This window comes from Nycticebus coucang, chromosome 18 (assembly GCF_027406575.1).
Source record: "Nycticebus coucang isolate mNycCou1 chromosome 18, mNycCou1.pri, whole genome shotgun sequence".
NCBI lineage: Eukaryota > Metazoa > Chordata > Mammalia > Primates > Lorisidae > Nycticebus > Nycticebus coucang.
In genome coordinates, this window is record NC_069797.1 from 22,678,265 (window position 1) to 22,699,633 (window position 21,369).

At 44.5% G+C, this 21,369-nt stretch overlaps 1 protein-coding gene across 1 annotated transcript in view; it reads right to left on the reverse strand.

Moving 5' to 3' along the window:
- Positions 1–8,524: 8,524 nt before the first annotated feature.
- PELP1 (proline, glutamate and leucine rich protein 1) overlaps positions 8,525–21,369 on the reverse strand; it is a 35,967-nt gene continuing 23,122 nt past the window's right edge. Inside the window, exons 4-17 of the mRNA XM_053570358.1 lie at positions 19,414–19,563; positions 19,104–19,175; positions 13,728–13,787; positions 13,295–13,445; positions 13,002–13,131; positions 12,767–12,854; positions 12,267–12,355; positions 12,071–12,187; positions 11,808–11,955; positions 11,497–11,656; positions 10,743–10,798; positions 10,375–10,581; positions 8,802–10,265; positions 8,525–8,669 (exon numbers count right to left, since the gene is read on the reverse strand). Of these exons, the coding sequence (XP_053426333.1) occupies positions 8,577–8,669; positions 8,802–10,265; positions 10,375–10,581; positions 10,743–10,798; positions 11,497–11,656; positions 11,808–11,955; positions 12,071–12,187; positions 12,267–12,355; positions 12,767–12,854; positions 13,002–13,131; positions 13,295–13,445; positions 13,728–13,787; positions 19,104–19,175; positions 19,414–19,563 (2,985 nt within the window). The 3' untranslated portion in view covers positions 8,525–8,576. The remainder of the gene's footprint in view (positions 8,670–8,801; positions 10,266–10,374; positions 10,582–10,742; positions 10,799–11,496; positions 11,657–11,807; positions 11,956–12,070; positions 12,188–12,266; positions 12,356–12,766; positions 12,855–13,001; positions 13,132–13,294; positions 13,446–13,727; positions 13,788–19,103; positions 19,176–19,413; positions 19,564–21,369) is intronic.

Sequence of the window (21,369 nt, forward strand, 5' to 3'; positions counted from 1 at the left end):
ATAAGGAAGGATAAGGATGGACACTTCATATTTGTTAAAGGTAATACTCAATATGATGAGATTTCAATTATTAATATTTATGCACCCAACCAGAATGCACCTCAATTTATAAGAGAAACTCTAACAGACACGAGCAACTTGATTTCCTCCAGTTCCATAGCAGTTGGAGATTTTAACACCCCTTTAGCAGTGCTGGACAGATCCTCCAAAAAGCAGCTAAGCAAAGAAATTTTAGATTTAAACTTAACCATTCAACATCTGGACTTAACAGACATCTACAGAACATTCCATCCCAACAAAATTGAATACACATTCTTCTCATCAGCCCATGGAACATACTCCAAAATCCACCAAATCCTAGGCCACAAATCTAACCTCAGCAAATTTTAAAAAATACAAATTATTCCTTGCATCTTCTCAGACCATCATGGAATAAAAGTCGAATTCAATAACAACAGGAATCTGCATACCCATACAAAAACATGGAAGCTAAACAACCTTATGCTGAAGGATAGATGGGTTATAGACGAGATTAAGAAGGAAATCACCAAATTTTTGGAACAAAACAACAATGAAGACACAAATTATCAGAACCTCTGGGATACCGCAAAGACAGTCCTAAGAGGGAAATTTATAGCACTGCAAGCCTTCCTCAAGAAAACGGAAAGAGAAGAAGTTAAGAACTTAATGGGACATCTCAAGCAACTGGAGAAGGAAGAATATTCCAACCCCAAACCCAGCAGAAGAAAAGAAATAACCAAAATTAGACCAGAATTAAATGAAATTGAAAAGAAAAGAATTATACAACAGATCAATAAATCCAAAAGTTGGTTTTTTGAAAAGATCAATAAAATAGATAAACTTTTGGCCAACCTAACCAGGAAAAAAAGAGTAAAATCTCTAATTTCATCAATCAGAAATGGTAACAATGAAATAACAACAGACCTCTCAGAAATTCAAAAAATCCTTAATGAATACTACAAGAAACTCTACTCTCAGAAATATGAAAATCTGAAAGAAATCAACCAATACCTGGAAGTACACCACCTACCAAAACTTAGCCAGAACGAAGTGGAAATGTTGAACAGGCCTATATCAAGTTCTGAAATAGCATCAACTATACAAAATCTCCCTAAAAAGAAAAGCCCAGGACCAGATGGCTTTACGTCAGAATTCTACCAAACCTTTAAAGAAGAACTACTAACTATATTACTAAACCTCTTCCAAAATATAGAAAAAGAAGGAATATTACCCAACACATTCTACGAAGCAATCATCACCTTGATCCCCAAACCAGGGAAAGACCCAACAAGAAAAGAAAATTATAGACCAATATCACTAATGAATATTGATGCAAAAACACTCAATAAGATCCTAACAAACAGAATCCAACAATACATCAAAAAAATTATATACCCACGACCAAGAGGGATTTATCCCAGGGTCTCAAGGCTGGTTCAATATATGTTAATCTATAAATGTAATTCAGCACATAAACAAACTAAAAAATAAAGACCATATGATTCTCTCAATTGACACAGAAAAAGCTTTTGATAATATCCAGCATCACTTCATGATCAGAACACTTAAGAAAATTGGTATAGAAGGGACATTTCTTAAACTAATACAGGCCATCTACAGCAAACCCCCAGCCAATATCATATTGAATGGAGTTAAATTGAAATCATTTCCACTTAGATCAGGAACCAGGCAAGGTTGCCCATTGTCTCTGTTGCTCTTTAACATTGTAATGGAAGTTTTAGCCATTGCAATTAGGGAAGAAAAAGCAATCAAGGGGATCCACATAGGGTCAGAAGAGATCAAACTTTCACTCTTCGCAGATGATATGATCGTATATCTGGAAAACACTAGGGATTCTACTACAAAACTTTTAGAAGTGATCAAGGAATACAGCAATGTCTCAGGCTACAAAATCAACACCCATAAATCTGTAGCCTTTATATACACCAACAATAACCAAGCTGAAAAAACAGTCAAGGACTCTATTCCTTTCACAGTAGTGCCAAAGAAGATGAAATATTTTGGAATATACCTAACGAAGGACGTGAAAGATCTTTACAAAGAGAACTATGAAACTTTAAGAAAAGAAATAGCTGAAAATGTTAACAGATGGAAAAACATACCATGCTCATGGCTGGGAAGAATCAACATTGTTAAAATGTCCATACTACCCAAAGCAATATATAATCTTAATGCAATTCCTATTAAAGCTCCATTGTCATATTTTAAAGATCTTGAAAAACTAATACTTCGTTTTATATGGAATCAGAAAAAACCTCGAATAGCCAAAACATTACTCAGCAATAAAAACAAAGCTGGAGGAATCACGCTACCAGACCTCAGACTGTACTATAAATCAATAGTGATCAAAACAGCATGGTACTGGCACAAAAACAGAGAAGTAGATATCTGGAACAGAATAGAGAACCAAGAGATAAATACAGCTACTTACCATTATTTGATCTTTGACAAACCAATTAAAAACATTCAGTGGGAAAAAGATTCCCTATTTAAAAAATGGTGCTGAGTGAACTGGCTGGCAAGCTGTAAAAGACCAAAACTGGACCCAACCTTTCACCATTAACTAAGATAGACCCTCACTGGATAAAAGATTTAAACTTAAAACATGAAACTATAAAAATACTTGAAGAAAGTGCAGGGAAAACTCTTGAAGGAATTGGCCTGGGTGGATATTTTATGAGGAGGACTCCCCAGGCAATTGAAGCAGTATCAAAAATACACTACTGGGACATGATCAAACTAAAAAGCTTCTGCACAGCCAAGAACATAGTAAGTAAAGCAAGCAGACAGCCCTCAGAATGGGAGAAAATATTTGCAGGTTATACCTCCGATAAAGGTTTAATAACCAGAATCCACAGAGAACTCAAACGTAGTAGCAAGAAAAGAACACGTGATCCCATCTCAGGGTAGGCAAGGAACTTGAAGAGAAACTTCTCTAAAGAGGACAGACGCACGATCTACAAACACATGAAAAAAAGCTCGTCATCCTTAATCATCAGAGAAATGCAAATCAAAACTACTCTGATATATCACCTAACCCCAGTAAGAGTAGCTCACATAACAAAAATCCCAAAACCAGTGATGTTGGCGTGGATGTGGAGAAAAGGGCACACTTCTACACTGCTGGTGGGAATGCACGCTAATACATTCCTACTACAAGGATGTTTGGAGAATACTTAGAGACCTAAAAATAGACCTGCCATTCGATCCTATAATTCCTTTACTAGGTTTATATCCAGAAGACCAAAAATCTCAATATAACAAAGACATTTGTACTAGAATCTTTATTGCAGCCCAATTCATAATTGCTAAGTCATAGAAAAAGCCCAAGTGACTATCAACCCACGAATGGACTAGCAAATTGTGGTACATGTATACCATGAAATATTATGCAACCTTAAAGAAAGATGGAGACTTTACCTCTTTTCATGTCTACATGGATGGAGCTAGAACATATTCTTCTTAGTAAAGTATCTCAGGAATGGAAGAAAAAGTATCCAATGTACTCAGCCCTACTATGAAGCTAAATTATAGCTTTCACATGAAGGTTATAACCCAACTATAGCACAAGACTATGAAGAAAGGGCCAAAGAAGGGGAAGGGAGGGAGGAGGTTATGGTGGAGGGAGGGAGGTGGTTATGGTGCAGGGAAGGGGAAGGGAGGGTAATGGGTGGGGCCACACCTACAGTGCATCTTAGAATGGGTACAGGTGAAACTTACTAAATGCAGAATACAAATGTCTACATACAATAACTAAGAAAATGCCATGAAGGCTACGTTGAACAGTTTGATAAGAATATTTCAGATTGCATATGAAACCAGCACATTGTACCCCTTGATTGCACTAATGTACACAGCTATGATTTAACAATAAAAAAAAAGCAGACACACGATCTACAAACACATGAAAAAAAGCTCATCATCCTTAATCATCAGAGAAATGCAAATCAAAACTACTTTGAGATATTACCTAACCCCAGTAAGAGAAACCCACATAACAAAATCCCAAAACCAGAGATGTTGGCATGGATGTGGAGAAAAGGGCACACTTGTACATTGCTGGTTGGGAATGCACACTAATACATTCCTTCTGGAAGGATGTTTGGAGAATACTTAGAGACCTAAAAATAGACCTGCCATTCGATCCTATAATTCCTTTACTAGGTTTATACCCAGAAGACCAAAAATCACAATATAACAAAGACATCTGTACCAGAATCTTTATTGCAGCCCAATGCATAATTGCTAAGTCATGGAAGAAGCCCAAGTGCCCATCGACTCACGAATGGACTAGCAAATTGTGGTACATCTATACCATGGAATATTATGCAGCCTTAAAGAAAAATGGAGACTTTACCTCTTTCAAGTTTACATGGATGGAGCTGGAACATATTCTTCTTAGCAAAGTATCTCAGGAACGGAAGAAAAAAATATCCAATGTACTCAGCCCTACTATGAAGCTAATTTATGGCTTTCACATGAAAGCTATAACCCAACTATAGCACAAGAATATGGGGGAGGGGCCAAGGAAGGGGACGGGAGGGGGGAGGTTAGGGTAGACAGAGGATAATGGGTGGGACCACACCTACAGTGCATCTTAGAATGGGTACAGGCGAAACTTACTAAATGCAGAATACAAATGTCTGCATACAATAACTAAGAAAATGCCAGGAAGGCTATGTTGAACAGTTTGATGAGAATATTTCAGATTGTATATGAAACCAGCACATTGTACCCCTTGATTGCACCAATTTACACAGCTATGTTTTAACAATTAAAAAAAAAAGACCCTCCAGTGGCTTTCCATACCACTGAGTAGAGAGAAGCCTTAGACTCTACATCACTGGCCCATCCAAACATTCCCACTTCCACTCTGCTCTCTCTCAGACCTCATCTCCCCCCTTTTCAGCCTCACTGGCCTCCCTGCTGCTTTCCTTGAACACACCAAGAATGCTCCTGCTTTGGGATCTTTATACTTGCCATGCCCTCTGCCCAGAAAACTCTGCCCCAGAACTCTGCATAGCTCTCTCTCAACTCCTTAGGGCCATCACTCAACATCAACTTCTTAGCATGAGGTTCCTTGACCACTGTACTTAAAATTGCACAGATACACACACACACACACAAATACGCAGTAACAAGGTAGAAGCATGGTGTTCCTGGTAATTCTTTCAAATTCCGTTTGAAAATTTTCAACTTAAGGTGTTGAAAAACACACCCACGCAGACATCCCCCTTTCTTTAATCTTGTTGCACTCCTCACCATCCAATATACTTTCTGATCTTGTTTATCATCTACTTCCACCCCCGCTACACATCTAGAATATCAACCCCATAATGGCACCACTCTTTCTCCAGCTGGTAAAACAGTGGCTATCACTACCAAGATCACATTCCTGGTTTTGATATTGTACTACGATCAGCTTAGATATAACCATTAGGAGAAACTGAGTAAAGGGCACCTGGTCACCCCTATGGTTCTCAGTACCATCTTTGCAACCTCCTGTGGATCTACAGTTATTTTACATAGAGAGAGTAGTGCCTCTAGAACATAATTGGTACTCAATAAATATTCACTGAATTAAAATCCCCCTAATAGTGGATTCCTTTCTTGATTTCACCCCATCTGCATGCAGGTGGAAATAAAGACCACATTACTTCTACAGATTGGGGATTCCGTTTTCCTAAAATCCCCCTAACAGTGAAATTAAGTGATTTATCTTAAGTGATACCACCATTTGTGTATAAAATAAAATTTTTCATATATATTTGCTCTTATACACATATGCTCTCATACACATATCATCTCGGGAAGAATATGTAAAAACTGATCATACTGGCTGCTCTGGGTGGAAAATCTGAGTGGCTACAAAACAGGGATGAGATGACTTTCCAACAAACCTTTTGTGCCCTGTGAACCTATCAACTCAAAATACAATTAGAAACATTTCTATCTTCTTCCCCAGGGTCAAGACCAATTTTACCTATTTATAGTTTTCAGAAATCAAGTTCTTTACCTTTACACGGTGGTTATGGCGCCAGCCACATGCACCGAGGGTGGCGGGCTCGAACCTGACCCGGGCCAGCTAAACAATGACAACTGCAAAAAAAAAAAAAAAAAGCCGGGTGTTGTGGCAGGCACCTGTAATCCCAGCTACTTGGGAGGCTGAGGCAAGAGAATTGCTTAAGCCCAAGAGTTGGAGGTTGCTGTAAGCTGTGATGCCACAGCACTCTACCCAGAGTGACAGCCTGAGACTTTCTCAAAAAAAAAAAAAAAATCACTATTGCAGTTCTCACACTTCTGCACCTCTTGAACTCGCAGTGATCCTTAAGCCTTAAATGGCCTTCTCCACCTAAAAGAAATTCCTCTTGAATTTGACTCAGAAAAAAATAAAGGAAACATTATCCTAAGACATTTAGGATAAGTAGGAAAATTTGCATATCATGTTATTATTGAATTACATTTTCTTAGGTTTGATAATGGTATTGTGATTGTGTAGAAAAATCTTCCTAATCTTAGAAGATAATTTATGTTGAATAATTTTAGGCAAGCAGGGCCATGTCTGCAACTTACTTTCATATGGTCCCATGAAAAAAGAAATGTGGCCAAGTGCAGTGGCTCACACCATAATTCCAAGACTTTGAGAGGGTGGGGAGGATCACTTGAGACCCGGAGACGAGCCTGGGCCACATAGCAAGACCCTGTCTCTACAAAAACATAAAAAAAGTAGCTAGGTGGGCGGCGCCTGTGGCTCAGTGGGTAGGGCGCCGGTCCCATATGCCGGAGGTGGCGGGTTCAAACCCAGCCCCGGCCAAATTAAAAAAAAAAAAAAAAAAGTAGCTAGGTGTGGTGGGGAGGGCCTAAATCCCAGCTACTTGAGAGGCTGAGAGGCTTACTTAAGCCCAAGAATTCAAGGTTGCAATGAGCTGTGACTGTGCCACTGCACTTTAGTCTGAGCAGTAGGCCTGTCTCAAAAAAACAGAATGTGTACAGGCCTACAGAATACGTAATGTGTACATGCAGACACACCTCTACACATAGATACAGTGATACACAGATAAAAGCTAACATGGCTAAATGTTAATCATTGGTGAATCTAGGCAAAGGTTATATATTGTACCAGGTATACATTCTACTACTTTTCTGCAGGTTTGCTTCTTTTTTTCAAAATAACAAGTTGAGGTGATACCTTTCTAAAATCCTGCTAACTTTCTAAAAATTAGCTCAATTGCCACCTCCTGAAAGAAGCTCTCTAGGATATATTAAGTTGGGAGAAATGACTACCTCTTCTGAATTTCCAAGACAATTTACTGACATTCATAACTCAACAGACATGGGTAAAGCCCGTAAGTTTTGGTACCCTCACAGACATACCTCTAGGTTCGTGCTCACACAGGCATCTCAGCAAGGCCTATACTAAATATGTGTTTAAAGGAGCCAGACACTGGCAGGGAAATGTCCAGATCACAGAGTAAAGCAGCTTCAGGTAGATGCTGGGGAAAGCTGGGATGTTGTCATTGGACAGACCAGAACTCATTCCCAATCCCACTATGGAGGACCCTTTAATTTGTGATGCCCAATGTTCAAATTTCACAGAATTCAATGACTAAACCCTCTATACCTGTAGAAGACTGAGTATCATGCTTGTAGGAATAGTGGGAGGTTCTTGAGGGAGGCTCTGGAAGCAGGACAATCTCCTAGCCTTCAAAGAGATGTTTTGCAGCCTGGAGACAAACCCTCAAGCAACTGAGTGTGCTAACTAGCTAAGATCCGTTGCTTCTTAGTAAGCAGGTGCTGGACCTTGAACATTTGTGATGCAACAGGGTGGGAGTGGAGCCCGTAGCGATCATTAAGCACGTAGTCCTTGTACATGGGGCCCCCACACCTGTTGTAGAGCATTTCAATAAATGTCCACAGCGGAGGTTACTCGGGGATCTCCTGCACCTATGCAGAGTCCACCTCTTGCAGACTTGTACCTTCAATCCGTGTACAGGCTGTTTCCTGGGTGCAGTGACAAGGTGACAAAGCGGCACTGACAAGGGTGACAGGGTGACATAGCAGAACTGACATATCCTTTTTCTTAATTTTCTTAACTTTGACCACAATCCTCAGCCGGCTATTTCAGATGTGTGTGCATATGTGGGCATGTATGTGTTTACACAGGTTTTGACCCTATAAATGGCCTAGGCATTTCCCACCCTTGAAATACAAACTCACAAGCAGGATTCCATCTTCTAACTCCTTGCAGTTTAATCACACAGGCAACCTTGCAAATAGCATCAGGCCAAAAATTCTAAAATTCTGATACTACCTTGCTAAGCAGAAGACAATCCATTACCCCTTAAGTCAACAGTTCCTCCAATGGAGACAAGGTAGTTATGGAACCATTTGCAGAATACTATGGGTACCCTGAAAAGTTCAGCAGACACTTGGACCTCTGACTGGAGACTCAGTAGTGGCAAAAGGCAGAAGCAGCAGTTAATATCTAGCAACATTACTTTATTGGAAACAAGGAGTGGGGGCACAGTAGGGGGCTAGGAGTCAGGATCTGTGGTAGGTGGTGGCTTTTCGTCATCAGGAGGACAATCAATGAAGTCGGCCAACATAGCAGCTGTGTCATCCTGCTCCTTTTAGGAACAAAGATGTAAGATTTAAAACAGTCGCACACATACAGTTATGAGTTAGGCTGGGGCACACCTCTCCCCCTTCTCCCGCTTCTCCTGCCAGTGCCACCCTCCCATCCAAGAGGACCCTCTCACCTTTTCCTGGAGAGCTGTGGCCTCAGCCTCGGTCTCCATCTCTTCTTCTACAGGGGTCTCTGGTGGGGGTGGCACCTTCTCACCCCCATCCTCAGTCCCCTCTTCCAGCAGGGTTGGGGGAGCAGAGGGCTCTTCTTCAACAAGCTCCTGAAAAGGGGGCCCTGCTATGGGGCTTTCCCCTTCCCTCTCAACCTCCCCCTGGGCAGGGAGTACTTCAGGGGCCAGGGTGGGGGCTGCCTCAGCCCCATGCTCCTCCTCTGCCCCTGGCTCCTCTACCTCCAACAGCAGTCCGGCTTCTGGCTCTGGCTCAGGCTGTACCTGGGGGGACTCTGGAGGAGGCAGAGCTGGAGGCAGGGTCGGGGGTGGAGGCCCACCTTCTTCTACCTCCCCTCCTGCTGCGCCAAATTCCAAATCTACCTCTTCTAATTCTTCTTCCTCCTCATCCTCTTCCTCCTCTTCTTCCTCTAACTCACCTTCTTCTTCCTCAAATTCCTCCTCAAACTCTTCTTCCTCTTCTTCTTCCTCTTCAAAGTATTCTTCTTCATCCTCTTCCTCTTCCTCAAAGTCTTCTTCCTCCTCCTCTTCTTCCTCCTCTTCTTCCTCCTCCTCTTCCTCCTCTTCTTCCTCCTCATCACTGCTGTTGATATTAATAACTGTCAAATCCTCTTCCAGGGCTGGAGGTCCTCCCCCACCAGGAGTCCCTTCAGGGACCAACTGGGGTGGTGGCAGTGTCACAGGACCAGGAACTGGTGGGGGTGGCGGTGGGGGCGGTGGGAGAGGCCCCGGAGCTGCAGGAAGCTCTTCAGGCTCCTCTTTGGCTGGCATAGGAGGGGAGGCTGTCGGTGGTCCAGCGGAGGTCACAGGGGGAGGAGTGGTGCCTGAGGGTGGTGGGGGTGGCAGGGGTGGCAGCCCCTCAGGCACGATCACCACACTGTCATCAGAGTCACTTTCCAAGGAGATCTCCACATCAGAGGCCTCCTCCTTATCATAGTGGACAAAGGCCGGTCTGGGCACTCTCCCTCCAAAAGTTTCATCTGGAGGTATAGTAGGTGGGGGAGTCCCACTAGGGGCAAGGACAGGGTCCTCATTTGAGCCTGCCCGGTGGTTCTCAGGGCCAGGAAGGAGACGGGGGGGCACAGATACCAAGCCTGGAACAGAGAGGCCTAGGTGGTTGGCTGTGGCTGGAGGTCCAGGGCGTGCTGAGGGCATGGGGCCTGCCGAGGGCATGGGGCCTGCCGAGGGCATGGGGCCTGCCGAAGGCATGGGGCCTGCTGAGGGCATGGGGCCTACAGGGGGCATAGGGCCTGGGGGATGGAAAGGTGGGGCCCTGAAGGGAGATGGGGCCTCCGGAGGGGGAACTGGGGCAGGTGTAGGGCAGGTGGAGCCCATAGACTGCAGGGGAGGAACCCGGGGGTGGGTCAGAGCAGCACAGGTCACCAGTGCTTCTGAGCAGAAAGAGGAGACCTGAGAAAAGAAGAAAAGCCAAGTGTGAATATCAGGAATACAGGGTCTCGTGGGGCCAGAAAGAGAAATCCAGGAACCAAAGAGGGGCTCGGCCCCAGTCGGCAGTTACCTCAAGGTTGTCCTGTTGCTGGCCAAGGGAAAAAGCTTGAAGGGCACAGGCAAGAGGAGGTGGGCAGCGAGGAGAAGGCGCCAGCAGCAGTGCTAGCAGCAGGCGGTAGAGCTCACGACGGCAACAGGAGCTGGTGTATGGGGAACTGCCGAGGACTTCACCCTGCTGGACACCCATGACCAGGGGTAGGATGAGATCATGCAGTCTCTGAAAAGGACACAGAACACACCTAGAAACATTACCAAGATCACCCAACCTTTCTCCAGGGCCTATCCCAGGTTTGAATGGATCCACCCGTGGGGCACGCACCCCAGCGTGCACAGTGACAGTCTCCTCCCCAGTCTCCACAGGGAACAGGCTGTACTAACCCTGTGAGTCTCCTCCTTGATGAGAGGCCCGCACATGAGGATGGTCCGGCTGAGTCCTGGGGATAAAGAGTGGTAAGAGGCACGCTAACGGCATTGAGCGCAAGGGCTTCTGAAGAAAACAGCCCAGCTACCTCAACCAAGTCATTTAACTTCTCTGAGTTTGCTTTCTCAACTATAAAACAGGTATCATTAAAGTACCTCTACTACACAGGGCTATTGGCAGTATTTAAATGAGACAATGTAGGTTAAGCATTACAGATATATCTGGGAAGAATTACCTCTCTCCTTCACACGGGGGAGGGGTGGCAGGCAGTGAAAATATATGGGACCCAAGGGAAAGCCACCCATTAACTGCACAGATCCAACTAGTAATTTGTTGATAGATAAGCAGTTGCATTGGAAGCAGGAAGCTCCACCAGGCAGGCTACCCAGTGAGAATGTTAAGTTTCAGAGGCAGACATTTTTTTTCCCCGAAGTACTAGAACTATACCTGACATATAGAGTAGATAACGCAAAGTTGTTTGCTGAATAAATGAGATAACTGAGACCTTGGAGGGGCAATGTCAACTACCAAAACCCCCAGTCTAACAGCAGGACCCAAGACCACCTGCAGCCACAGCAACTGCAATTTAGAGCCTGGCCTCTCTGCAGGCTCTAAACTGGCTCTGCCTTTTCTATACACCCTCTACTTTACCAGCTGGTGTTGGGCTGTCACTCCAGAACATCAGGGATCCAGGGCACAGGTCACACCCACCTCTCAGTGCAGCTGCACACACATCACTGTTGGCATTGCTATCCCCTTTCCGGTGGCTAGGTGGGGCCATGGCCTCCCCCACATCCAGCTTTAGCTTCTTGGGGGCACTGGGCTTCCCAGTTTGCAAGCCCCCATCAGGGCTCCCCCGGGGACTGCGCAGCTGATGGCGAAGGGAAACAAAAAGTCACACACACAAACAAACAGGAAGGCAGGACAGAGTCAGGACACAGTGTCTGCTAAGGAGGCACATCTTGACAAAGGGTGCAGGGTCAGAGTCCTAGGGCCTGAGAAGGAGCTGAGGCCTCACTCACCTTAAGGGCATCAGCTGGAGGGGTAATGTCACTGAGCAGGTGGGTGAGCAGGGCCTCTCCAGAGGCTCCTCCCTGAAGCACTCCTGCAGAGGCCCCACATACCTGCACCCACAACTCTAATATCGCATACACCTTGGTCCGAATGGTGCTATGGTGCGAACCAAGAGGGCAAGTTATTAATAGAAAAGCAACATACAGAACACCCAGCCCACCTGCATCCCCCCACCCACCCTCTCTTCCTTATTCCCTTCCTCCATGGTCACCTGTAAGGCCTCTCTTGGCCTGGAGAGAGGGAATCCCTGCCAATGCTCCAGGTATTGAGGACCTGGGGAAGCAGGCGGCTGATCAGGACCCCAAAGCGCAAGAGCCGGCCTCCACACCTAGGGGCAGAGACAGAATGGTGACCCTCGTTTCCGGCATGTCCCATCCCTTCACCACAGCCTGCCCAGTCCCACTCACGCTAGGATGAGTGCAGAGAGCAGGTCCAAGGCTTCGAGGTGAATAGAGGGCAGCAGTAGCAAACGCAGGGGACCATCTCCAAGCAAGCTCTGGAGAAAAAAAGAGCAAAAATAAGCAGTAGGGGAATAAGGCAAGAGCCAGAAAGAGAGACAGAACTAGGGACAGACTACATATGTACACACAGGTAAGAAACCCAGCCTCCAACCCCAGCTCTCCCAATAAAATCAAACTCCCATATTCTAAAATAATCCCGCATGGAGGGTAAAGGAGGGCTGGTTGAGAATCTCAGCAAAGACTCAGCGGATTCCCAAATTCCCCTTCCCCTAGGGAAGCATTTGCTGCAAGTGGTCCTGATACTTGTGGGCAAATTTGTTCTGACAGTGTGCACGTATGCTGGACATGCACAGGAAGTAATCGTATTTGGACAAAAGCAGGCAGCTGTCTATGACAACTTTAGGTCCCATAAAAATGGCGATGAACAGAGGACAAAGACCACTTACAATATTCTTGCCACTGACACTGAGGGTCCGGCAGATGACATCCAGGATTTCCTGCACAGGGACGGACACAGGAGCCCCAAATTCAGAGCTAAAGAGAATCAGAGCAGGAGACCCTCAGAGCAGGCTCCCTAGTGAGACTCCACGCATCTCCCAATCCCCTTCCTCATGATAGACACAATACTCCCATCTCAATCCCTCCTGCTCCAGGCCTACTCCCTCCAACACCTACACACACCTGAGCATGAGTCCCAGGCAGCGAGCTAGTCCTGAAAACCTCTGCCAAAGCCGGAGAAGAACATGGGCATCACCATCTTCTGAGGAGGAAAGCAGTGTCTCCACTCCAGGGCCTTCATTCTGCACAGGCACTGGGCAGAAACAAAACTACCTTACACATTTGTGGTAGATGACTCGCCTATATTCTAATCCAATCTGCCTAGAAACCATGTGCCCACCTCTCTGGGCCCCTTCCTGTTCCCTCCTGCCCAGCTCCCAAACACCATCCCATTGACAACCATCTATGGTCCCTACCGGTCTCTGCTCCCTCATACAGGGCACCCAGCAGGCTGTGCAGTGAGGCCAGCAGGCTATGTAGCTCCTGCTCCCAGCTCTCAGTGTGCTTCAGGCCCTGGGAAAAGCCGGCCCCTAGAGAGGGCAGCCTGGAATAACACTCACAGGCCAACTGCAGAAGGGCAGAAACTGGGTCAGATGGGAATCTAGAGAACCCCCAACCCCAAGAACACAAAAGAGGGAGAGATCAAAGAGAGCGCTGAGGGAAACATAAGAAGGGGCCATGAGGTCAAAGAACCCAGATAGGCACATGAAGGCAGAAGGTGCAGAATGTTAACAGAGAGAGAAGTGGAAACATGGTCCAAAAGCAGTAACTCAGAAAGCCAAGAAGCAGCAATAGAAGACATTCCAGCCTCAGATCCCCAGGCTCTCCACTTCCCTCCCTTCCCATTACCTGCTGGAGCTGAGGGCTCAAGGAGTCCACCCTAGACAGGAAAAATGAGGCCAGCTTGCCCTAAATACAGGGGAAAAAAGGGAAGAGGCTTGAGCCAGCTCCAAGAGCCAGAGATGTACACCCTGTCCATTCCTGCAGTAGACACTAAGTCTAGGTCTTTTTCTTTCCTAAGGAGGCACTCTATTGGACATTGATATACCAGAATGATGTCACAGTAGAAAAACATCCTCAATGCCAGCTCTAATCGTTAGCCTCCTGTTTGCAGAGAAAGGGTCTGGTCCCTTCCCCACAAACAACTGGGCTCCCTCCTACTAGTTTTTGCAAAGTAAGAACAAAAGAATAGAGTACCGAAAAGCAACCACCCCCCCCCACACACACACACACACACCTCTACCAGCTTAGACACAAAAACAAGGGCCTGAGCTGGAAGTTGAGATACTATCCAGAGGTATAAGGGCAGGACAAGGTCAAAAGAGAAGGGCAGACTGGTGGAATAGAACTAAGGCAGCAAATCTCAGAGGAGTGACCTGTCAGGTAGCAAACGTTTTCTCCGCCTGCTATGGGAAGGCACTGGAACAGCAGTTTTTAAACTGAAGGCCTAAATTTATTTAGGGGTAGACTCAAAGGGGCCTGTGAACATGGATGAGGGAAAACAATTACATCATTATTTTCACTAACCTACTAGTGAAACATAGTGTTTTCTTCAAATATAAATGCAAATAGCCAGAGTACTATCAGCAGTACGTGTGACTGTCACCAACAGAACTCATTCACTTTCACTCCACATTATAACATATCTTGAAACATCATTCACATGCATCACTGCCTTGACATCATGGTAGTTATAAGACCTACCTCTAGATCTTATTATTTAACATATTAATAGACACACACTACTCTATCACAATTCTTACAACTATTTTGATAATTTCATTTCAACAGGATTTTCTTCCCTTGTAATTTCATATATATTATTTTACACATTTATAAGAAGGGCTGGGAGGCCGAAGCAGGTGGATTGCCTGAGCTCACAGGTTCAAGACCAGGCCGAGCAAGAGTGAGACCCTGTCTCTAAAAATAGCCAGGCGCTGTGGCAAGCACCTGTAGTCCCAGCTACTCTGGAGGCGGAGGCAAGAGAACTGCTTGAGCCCAGGAGTTTGAGGTTGCTGTGAGCTATGACAATGGAGCACTCTACCGAAAGCAACACAGTGAGACTCTGTATCGAAAAAAAAAACAAAAAGCAAAGAAAAGGAGAAAGAGTAGGCTCGGTGCCTGTAGTTCAGCAGCTAGGGTGTCATATACACCAAAGTCGGCGGGTTAGAACCCAGCCCAGGTCTGCCAAACAACAGTGACAACTACAACAAAAAAACAGTCGGACGTTATGGTGGGCGCCTGTAGTCCCAGCTACATGGGAGGCCGAGGCAAGAGAATCGCTTAAGCCCAAGAGTTTGAGGTTGCTGTGAGCTGTGATGCATGGTACTTAACTGAGGGCAACAAAATGAGACTCTATTTCCAAAGAAAGAAAAGAAAAGAATATTGTGAGAACGGGTCCATGGAACAAAAAAGATTAACAACACTTCTTGGGGGCAGGATACAATTTTAAGAGGGACTTTATCTGACAAATGCGATCGGTGTGACCTAATTCTTTCTACCCTCAATGAATCCCAAACAAAAAAAGGTAGGGGAGGGTGGGGGAATTTGAATGCCTAGTTTTAATTTTTTGGGTAAGCTTGAAACTGTATGTTTTAAGGATTAGCTTAATTATTCTCTTGGGTTTCTTATTCATAATTATGTTGATTCCCATTCTTGTTTCACAGCAATTTTACTTCTATGAACAAACAAGGAATACAACAAAAATGTACATAGAAAAAAAAAGATTAACAATACTGTACTAGAGATACAGAAAGAAGATAGGATTTCTACCTTGAGAGGGACATAAGAGTGAGTTGTGCATACAGAACAAGTGAACGGAAAACAAGCAGCTGGAGCCACCACTGTTACTGTACAGAGAAGGGGACAGAGACAGGGTCAAGAGGGAATGATGCTGAGGCTAAGGAAGGTAGGATTGAGCCAGCTCAGAGGGGAAAATTCAAATAATGAGGCCAAATGGGGGAAATAATGAGGAAAGTTCCAGAACCTGAAAATGCCAACTGAGAAGCAGACTGAGGCTTTAAATCCTGGGCAAGGGAGCACCGACTTTATCTAGGGAGCAAAGGCATCACATACACAAAGCCTCTGTCAGTGTGTGGTTTAGGAACCAACAATCAAAGGACTCCCTGCCATCTGCCCTGTGGCAGGAATCACATTTAGTTTTGCATGTTACACCTCAGGATTCTTGCTGACCATGACACAGGGACTGCCGATCCTACGCAGGAGATGATCTAGAACCAGTTTCCTTGGGACTTGGAGACATGTACATGTCTGATGTAGTAGCGATTCAGAACACTTCAAACCAAACAAGAGTAACCACCAAGTTCTACTGACTCATTGGCTTCTCCAAGAATGATAGTTCTGAGAAAGCTACCAAAGCCCCAATTATAGTGGCACTAGGCCTCTCTGGACAACATAATGCTCAAGGTTTCCCTAAGACACTGAGTCAAAAAGCTGGGCCAAGGCCAACAGAAGTCGGCTTATGTGACTGCAACAAAGCAACGCACAGTAAAGTGACATGGTTCTAACCACAAGGTCTGCCCTGGCTAACCCACAAAGTAAACCAAATTAACAGCTCCCTTGCAATATTTCACTAAAAACATGCGCGGGTGTGCGCGCACATACACGGCATGTCTGGGTAGCATTCCCACTCATTCCAAGAGTGGGTTAGCATTCCCACTCATTCCAAGGAACTACTTATCAATTTGGCAAGGAGGAGAAAGCGAATAAAGTCTCTACAGGGACTTACTTGGTGGATTCAGAATGCTTGAGTCATGTCATTTGAGGGGAGTAACCCTGAGCTTAGAGATTACAGCTACCCTGGGAGGGGAGTGAGACAGAGAACAGATAAACATTTCAAATGGTAATTATCAGTTTCCTAAGTAAGAGTCTGCAAGATTTTCCAAGTACAAACTACCCATGGGACCTTTTCATACACTGGATTCTTATCCGAGGTTTTGGCAATAGAGACAAGATCCTCCAGAGGAAAATGCTATAGAAAACACTTTATTCTTAGGGAAATAAAGGCAGCGATACCCTGGAATAACACAAGAATGTTTGCTTGCTCTAACTTCAAAAAAGTGTCTGACAAAAGATTGTGAATTACAGATAAATTTCCCTGATTACTCATACCAAAAATTAAGAGACAACAGCAGGGGAACACTTAGCACTCTAGTCTCCATGACTATTCAAATTCCTACCCCGTGGTAAGTTAACACTGGATTTCCCTCTTCTTTCTTGTTAGGATGCAGGTAGAGAAAGATAATACCAAACAGAGCTGAACCAAAATAAGACATTTTACAAGACAGGCAGCTTTTACTAAACTTAGTAAAACTTTAGTTACGAAGTTTTACTAATTTTTAGTGAAGTCCATCAGTTACTCCACATACCTTCTTGACAAAAATCTTGTCCTGATTATCCAAAGATTCTATTAGCTATGATAAGTGGCATTCATATGAAAACAGAGAATCAGGAAGGCCATGACCCCACGATCACTGAGAAATATCACATGGTCGAGAACTTTTCAGATACTATAAGTAACCAGTTACTAAAGCCACAGCAAATGGATTCTCTGACCAAGCACTCATGCCCACGGAGCTCCGATTCACAATCCTTCTCAAGACAGTGATCTACACAGCTAACTAACAATTGATCAGAGCTACCACTAATGTGGAAATCTATTTGCTCCCCCGCTTTTTTTCCCACAACTACCAGATATATAACCTTGGGTTGTATAGGGAAAGCATTGCAGTTGTAATTTCAAGGAGCATGTAATTTCACTTACAAGCTTCTAAACTAGTTTCCTCCTCTGTAAAATGCAGTAATACCAAGTCCACAGAGTAATAAGAATGATAAAATGAGATAACACATTCAGGGGATTGCCTGGCATATAGTGAGTTCCACTAAATACCAGTTTCCTTTCCCTTCAAGAGCCGACTTTCTTGATTTGGTCAAAGAACCACGTGATCTTACTTTCAAAACAATTTGAAGAGCAAACATGCCCCATAATTGGTAATATTGATAGCCAATACAGTTAACCACACCAGTTACACAAAAAAACTATTAATTTTCTACCAATTCCAACTGTCTACAGATCCGTACTTCCATCTGAGTAAGAGGGTGCCCAATGGTTAGGCCGATGGTGAGGATGACAAAGAGAGAACATTTAACCTAGAGGGGAACACCCACTTGTTCCTAACATAAAGCTGACATCCAATTATACCTCAAAAAACTAATGTGCCAATTACAAATGTTCCTTTGTTACTGTTTTGGTAGAATCTGCAAACTATTCATGTTTGTTACTGTTATCACCTTGAAATTACAACTGCAATGGTTTCCCTCACCTCCTTCCTCACCTGATGCACATATACCCTGACCTGAAGGTCTGACCTAGTAAGGCTCTGTTATATGGTCACCTTGCATGGGTCATGACAACTTGGGGGAAAGGATGGGGAAGTGACAGAGGGAGTTTAGTCAGGAATATAAGCAGAAAGAAGTTTGGGAGAGGCTGGGCATGGTGGCTCATGCCTGTAATTCTAGCACTCTGGGAGGCCAAGGCAGGAAGATCCCTTGAGCTCGGCAGTTGGAGATCAGCAGCTTGAGCAAGAGCAAGACCCCATCTCTATTAAAAACAGAAAAAATTAGCTCAATGTTGTGGCAGATGCCTCCTGCTACTCGGGAGGCTGAGCGAGTGCCTCCAGATAGGAGGCTAAGGCAAGAGGACTGCTTGGACCCACAACTTTGAAGTTATTGTGAGCTAGGCTGAAGCCATGGCACTCTAGCCTGGTCAACAAAATAAGACTGTCTTAAAAAAAAAAAAAAAAAGTTTGGGAAACTTGTCTTAGGAAAGCGGTAAGTCAGGAAAGCTTCCTAGAGGAAATTTAAAAAGCTTCAGGAACAAAATAAGATGGATGGAAGGATGGAAGAAAAGCAGGCAGGAGATACAGAGAAGGCAGAGCAGAAAAAAGAAGGAGCCCACGGTTAAAGGCCTGGGCATCAGACACAGGTTCCACCCCTGCCAATCTTAGGCAAGTTACTCAATTCTGGCTTCTTTACATGTGAGGATTAAGTAAGTGCTATGAGGTTGTTTAATGATAGCTATGGAGACAGTTGATTTTAAAGGACAATCAGAAGACAGGTGCTTAAAAATCTCGGGATCAGAATCTGAGGTAAGAGAGCTTATCAAGGCTTATGTTAGCAGGGAGAGGACTTTCTATGAATACTTACTTTGAGGGAACCACAAGCCCGAGGAAAATAGGTCATACAAGCCTTCATTCCTTCTAACGCTGATTGCTCACACTGTGGGAAAAACAGAAAATAAGGAAGGAAGAAGAGAAGGCTGAGAGCCCTATGACCCCATATCTGCCCATCTCATCCCACCAGCCTGGAAAGGCCTTTCTCCACAAGTTACTTTTTCTGGGCTCCTCCCTCTTCTCAGTTCTTTAATCCTATCCCCCATCACATCCTTTAATCTAAGAAGTGTGAGTGAGGGTAAGCACTACTCAGGGTCCAGGGTAGAGCTGAGGAGGTGTCTCACCTCTAGCCTAAGACCCAGCAGGGAAGTGAGAAGGCCAGGGAGGTGGTTCATGGAGATGTCCCGGAACAGCGTAGGAAGCTGAGCTGCATATCGGAGCAGGTCCTTCAAGACAGCCACAGCCAACTCCATTGTAGGGGGTGGGTCCTGGGACTAAAGAATGACAACAGTCTTTGCTTCCAGCCTCACCTTAACTGTCACCAAGGAGGGTAGGAGGCATAACATGGCGGTTCTGAGAAATACCATAGTTAAGGTCAACATTACCATCAAATCTGAAAAGAGGACATAACACAAAGTATCCAAGAGCAACATTATTTGTCTACAGAAAGGGCATGTGTTTATATTTTAGCGTTAAGGACATCTGGGGTCCAAGGAATTTGGGGAAAAGAGGGTAACAAAGCCATACTTTAAAGATCTAACTGGAAGATCGTGAGAGTTCTTTGATTCTCCCATGCTACACTTCTCTGGGAATGGAGAATTCTTTTTGGACTGAAAAATAAACCTCAGCCACAACAAAACTGTCCCATCTCTCCAAGCTTGCTCCTAGCTTGATCAACCTTCCATCTGAGTAAGAGGGTGCCCAATGGTTAGGCCAATGGTGAGGATGACAAAGAGAGAACATTTAACCTAGAGGGGAACACCCACTTGTTCTTAACATAAAGCTGACATCCAATTATACCTCAAAAAACTAATGTGCCACCTCTCCAAGCTTGCTCCTAGCTTGATCAATCTTCACCACCTCACCTTCACTGAAAACCTTCCATGAAGAAAAATGATTTGGATTTAGAAGGACTTTCCTGAAAAATTAACATGAATCTATGGAAAAATCATTCAGCACATTATCTCCAGAGGAAGCCATGTGTCAACAAAACAAATGAGAATACTTACTACGAGAGAAATAGGTGGGCCCACCATTACACACAGGCCTTCAATACTGTCCAGTAATCTTACTGCATTTCTCTCTTGCTCTCTCCATTACTTAAATCTTCTCTTCAAACTCCAAATTCCAACTTCTCCCACCACTGTCACCTGTTTAAACTTGCCTACAACTTCACAGAGAAAACTAAAGCCCTAAGATGGAACAGCCTTCACTTTCTACTCTCAAACCTGAGACACTCATCTTCATCCTCATCCACCCTCGTCGTGCCAAAGCAGAGGGGATGCCCCTCCCCCCCAAGGACAATCTCTCCACTGTGCTTTAGGTACTACCTTCCTCTCAGAATCTTAACTATCAACCAGCTTTCTTTCTCCTGCATTTCCAACCAATCCCTGCCAAAAAGATTCTTCCCACTGGCATTTATGTAGCCAGTCTCTTCCATCCTAGAAAACCTTTCCTTGAACCCATACTTTACTTGCCAAATCCCAAAAACTGCCCAATTTCTTCCCCTTATCCTTAGGGCCAAATATCTTGAAACAACTGCCTATCTTCCCGTGTTCCATTTCCCTTCTTCCACTTGCTTCTTGTCCCATGCCAATCTGGCCTCAGTGTCTACTGCTCCACCGAAAATACTTTCACTAGGGTCTTGCAATCCTTGAGTTAACCTGATAAACAATTCTTAGTCTGCATCTTGTTCCACCTCGCAGCGGCATAAATGAAAATGACTCTTCCCTTGGATTCTACCCAACCCAGAAATCTGGTTATCTCCTTTCCGCTGCCCTGTCTCTATTTCCTTTATAAGCTAAGCTTATCCTCCTCTACCTGACCATTCAAAGTGAATATGCCTTAAATCTAGTCCATAAAAAAACCCATTTTGACTGGGTGGCGCCTGTGGCTCAAAGGAGTAGGGCGCCAGCCCCATATGCCAGAGGTGACAGGTTTAAACCCAGCCCCAGCCAAAAAAACTGCAAAAAAAAAATTTGATACTCTCATCCTGACTTTTAACTGCCATTTAAACACTTGAGACTCTTCCCCCTTATAAAACAATGCCAACACACTGAACCTTCAAGGACAATATAACA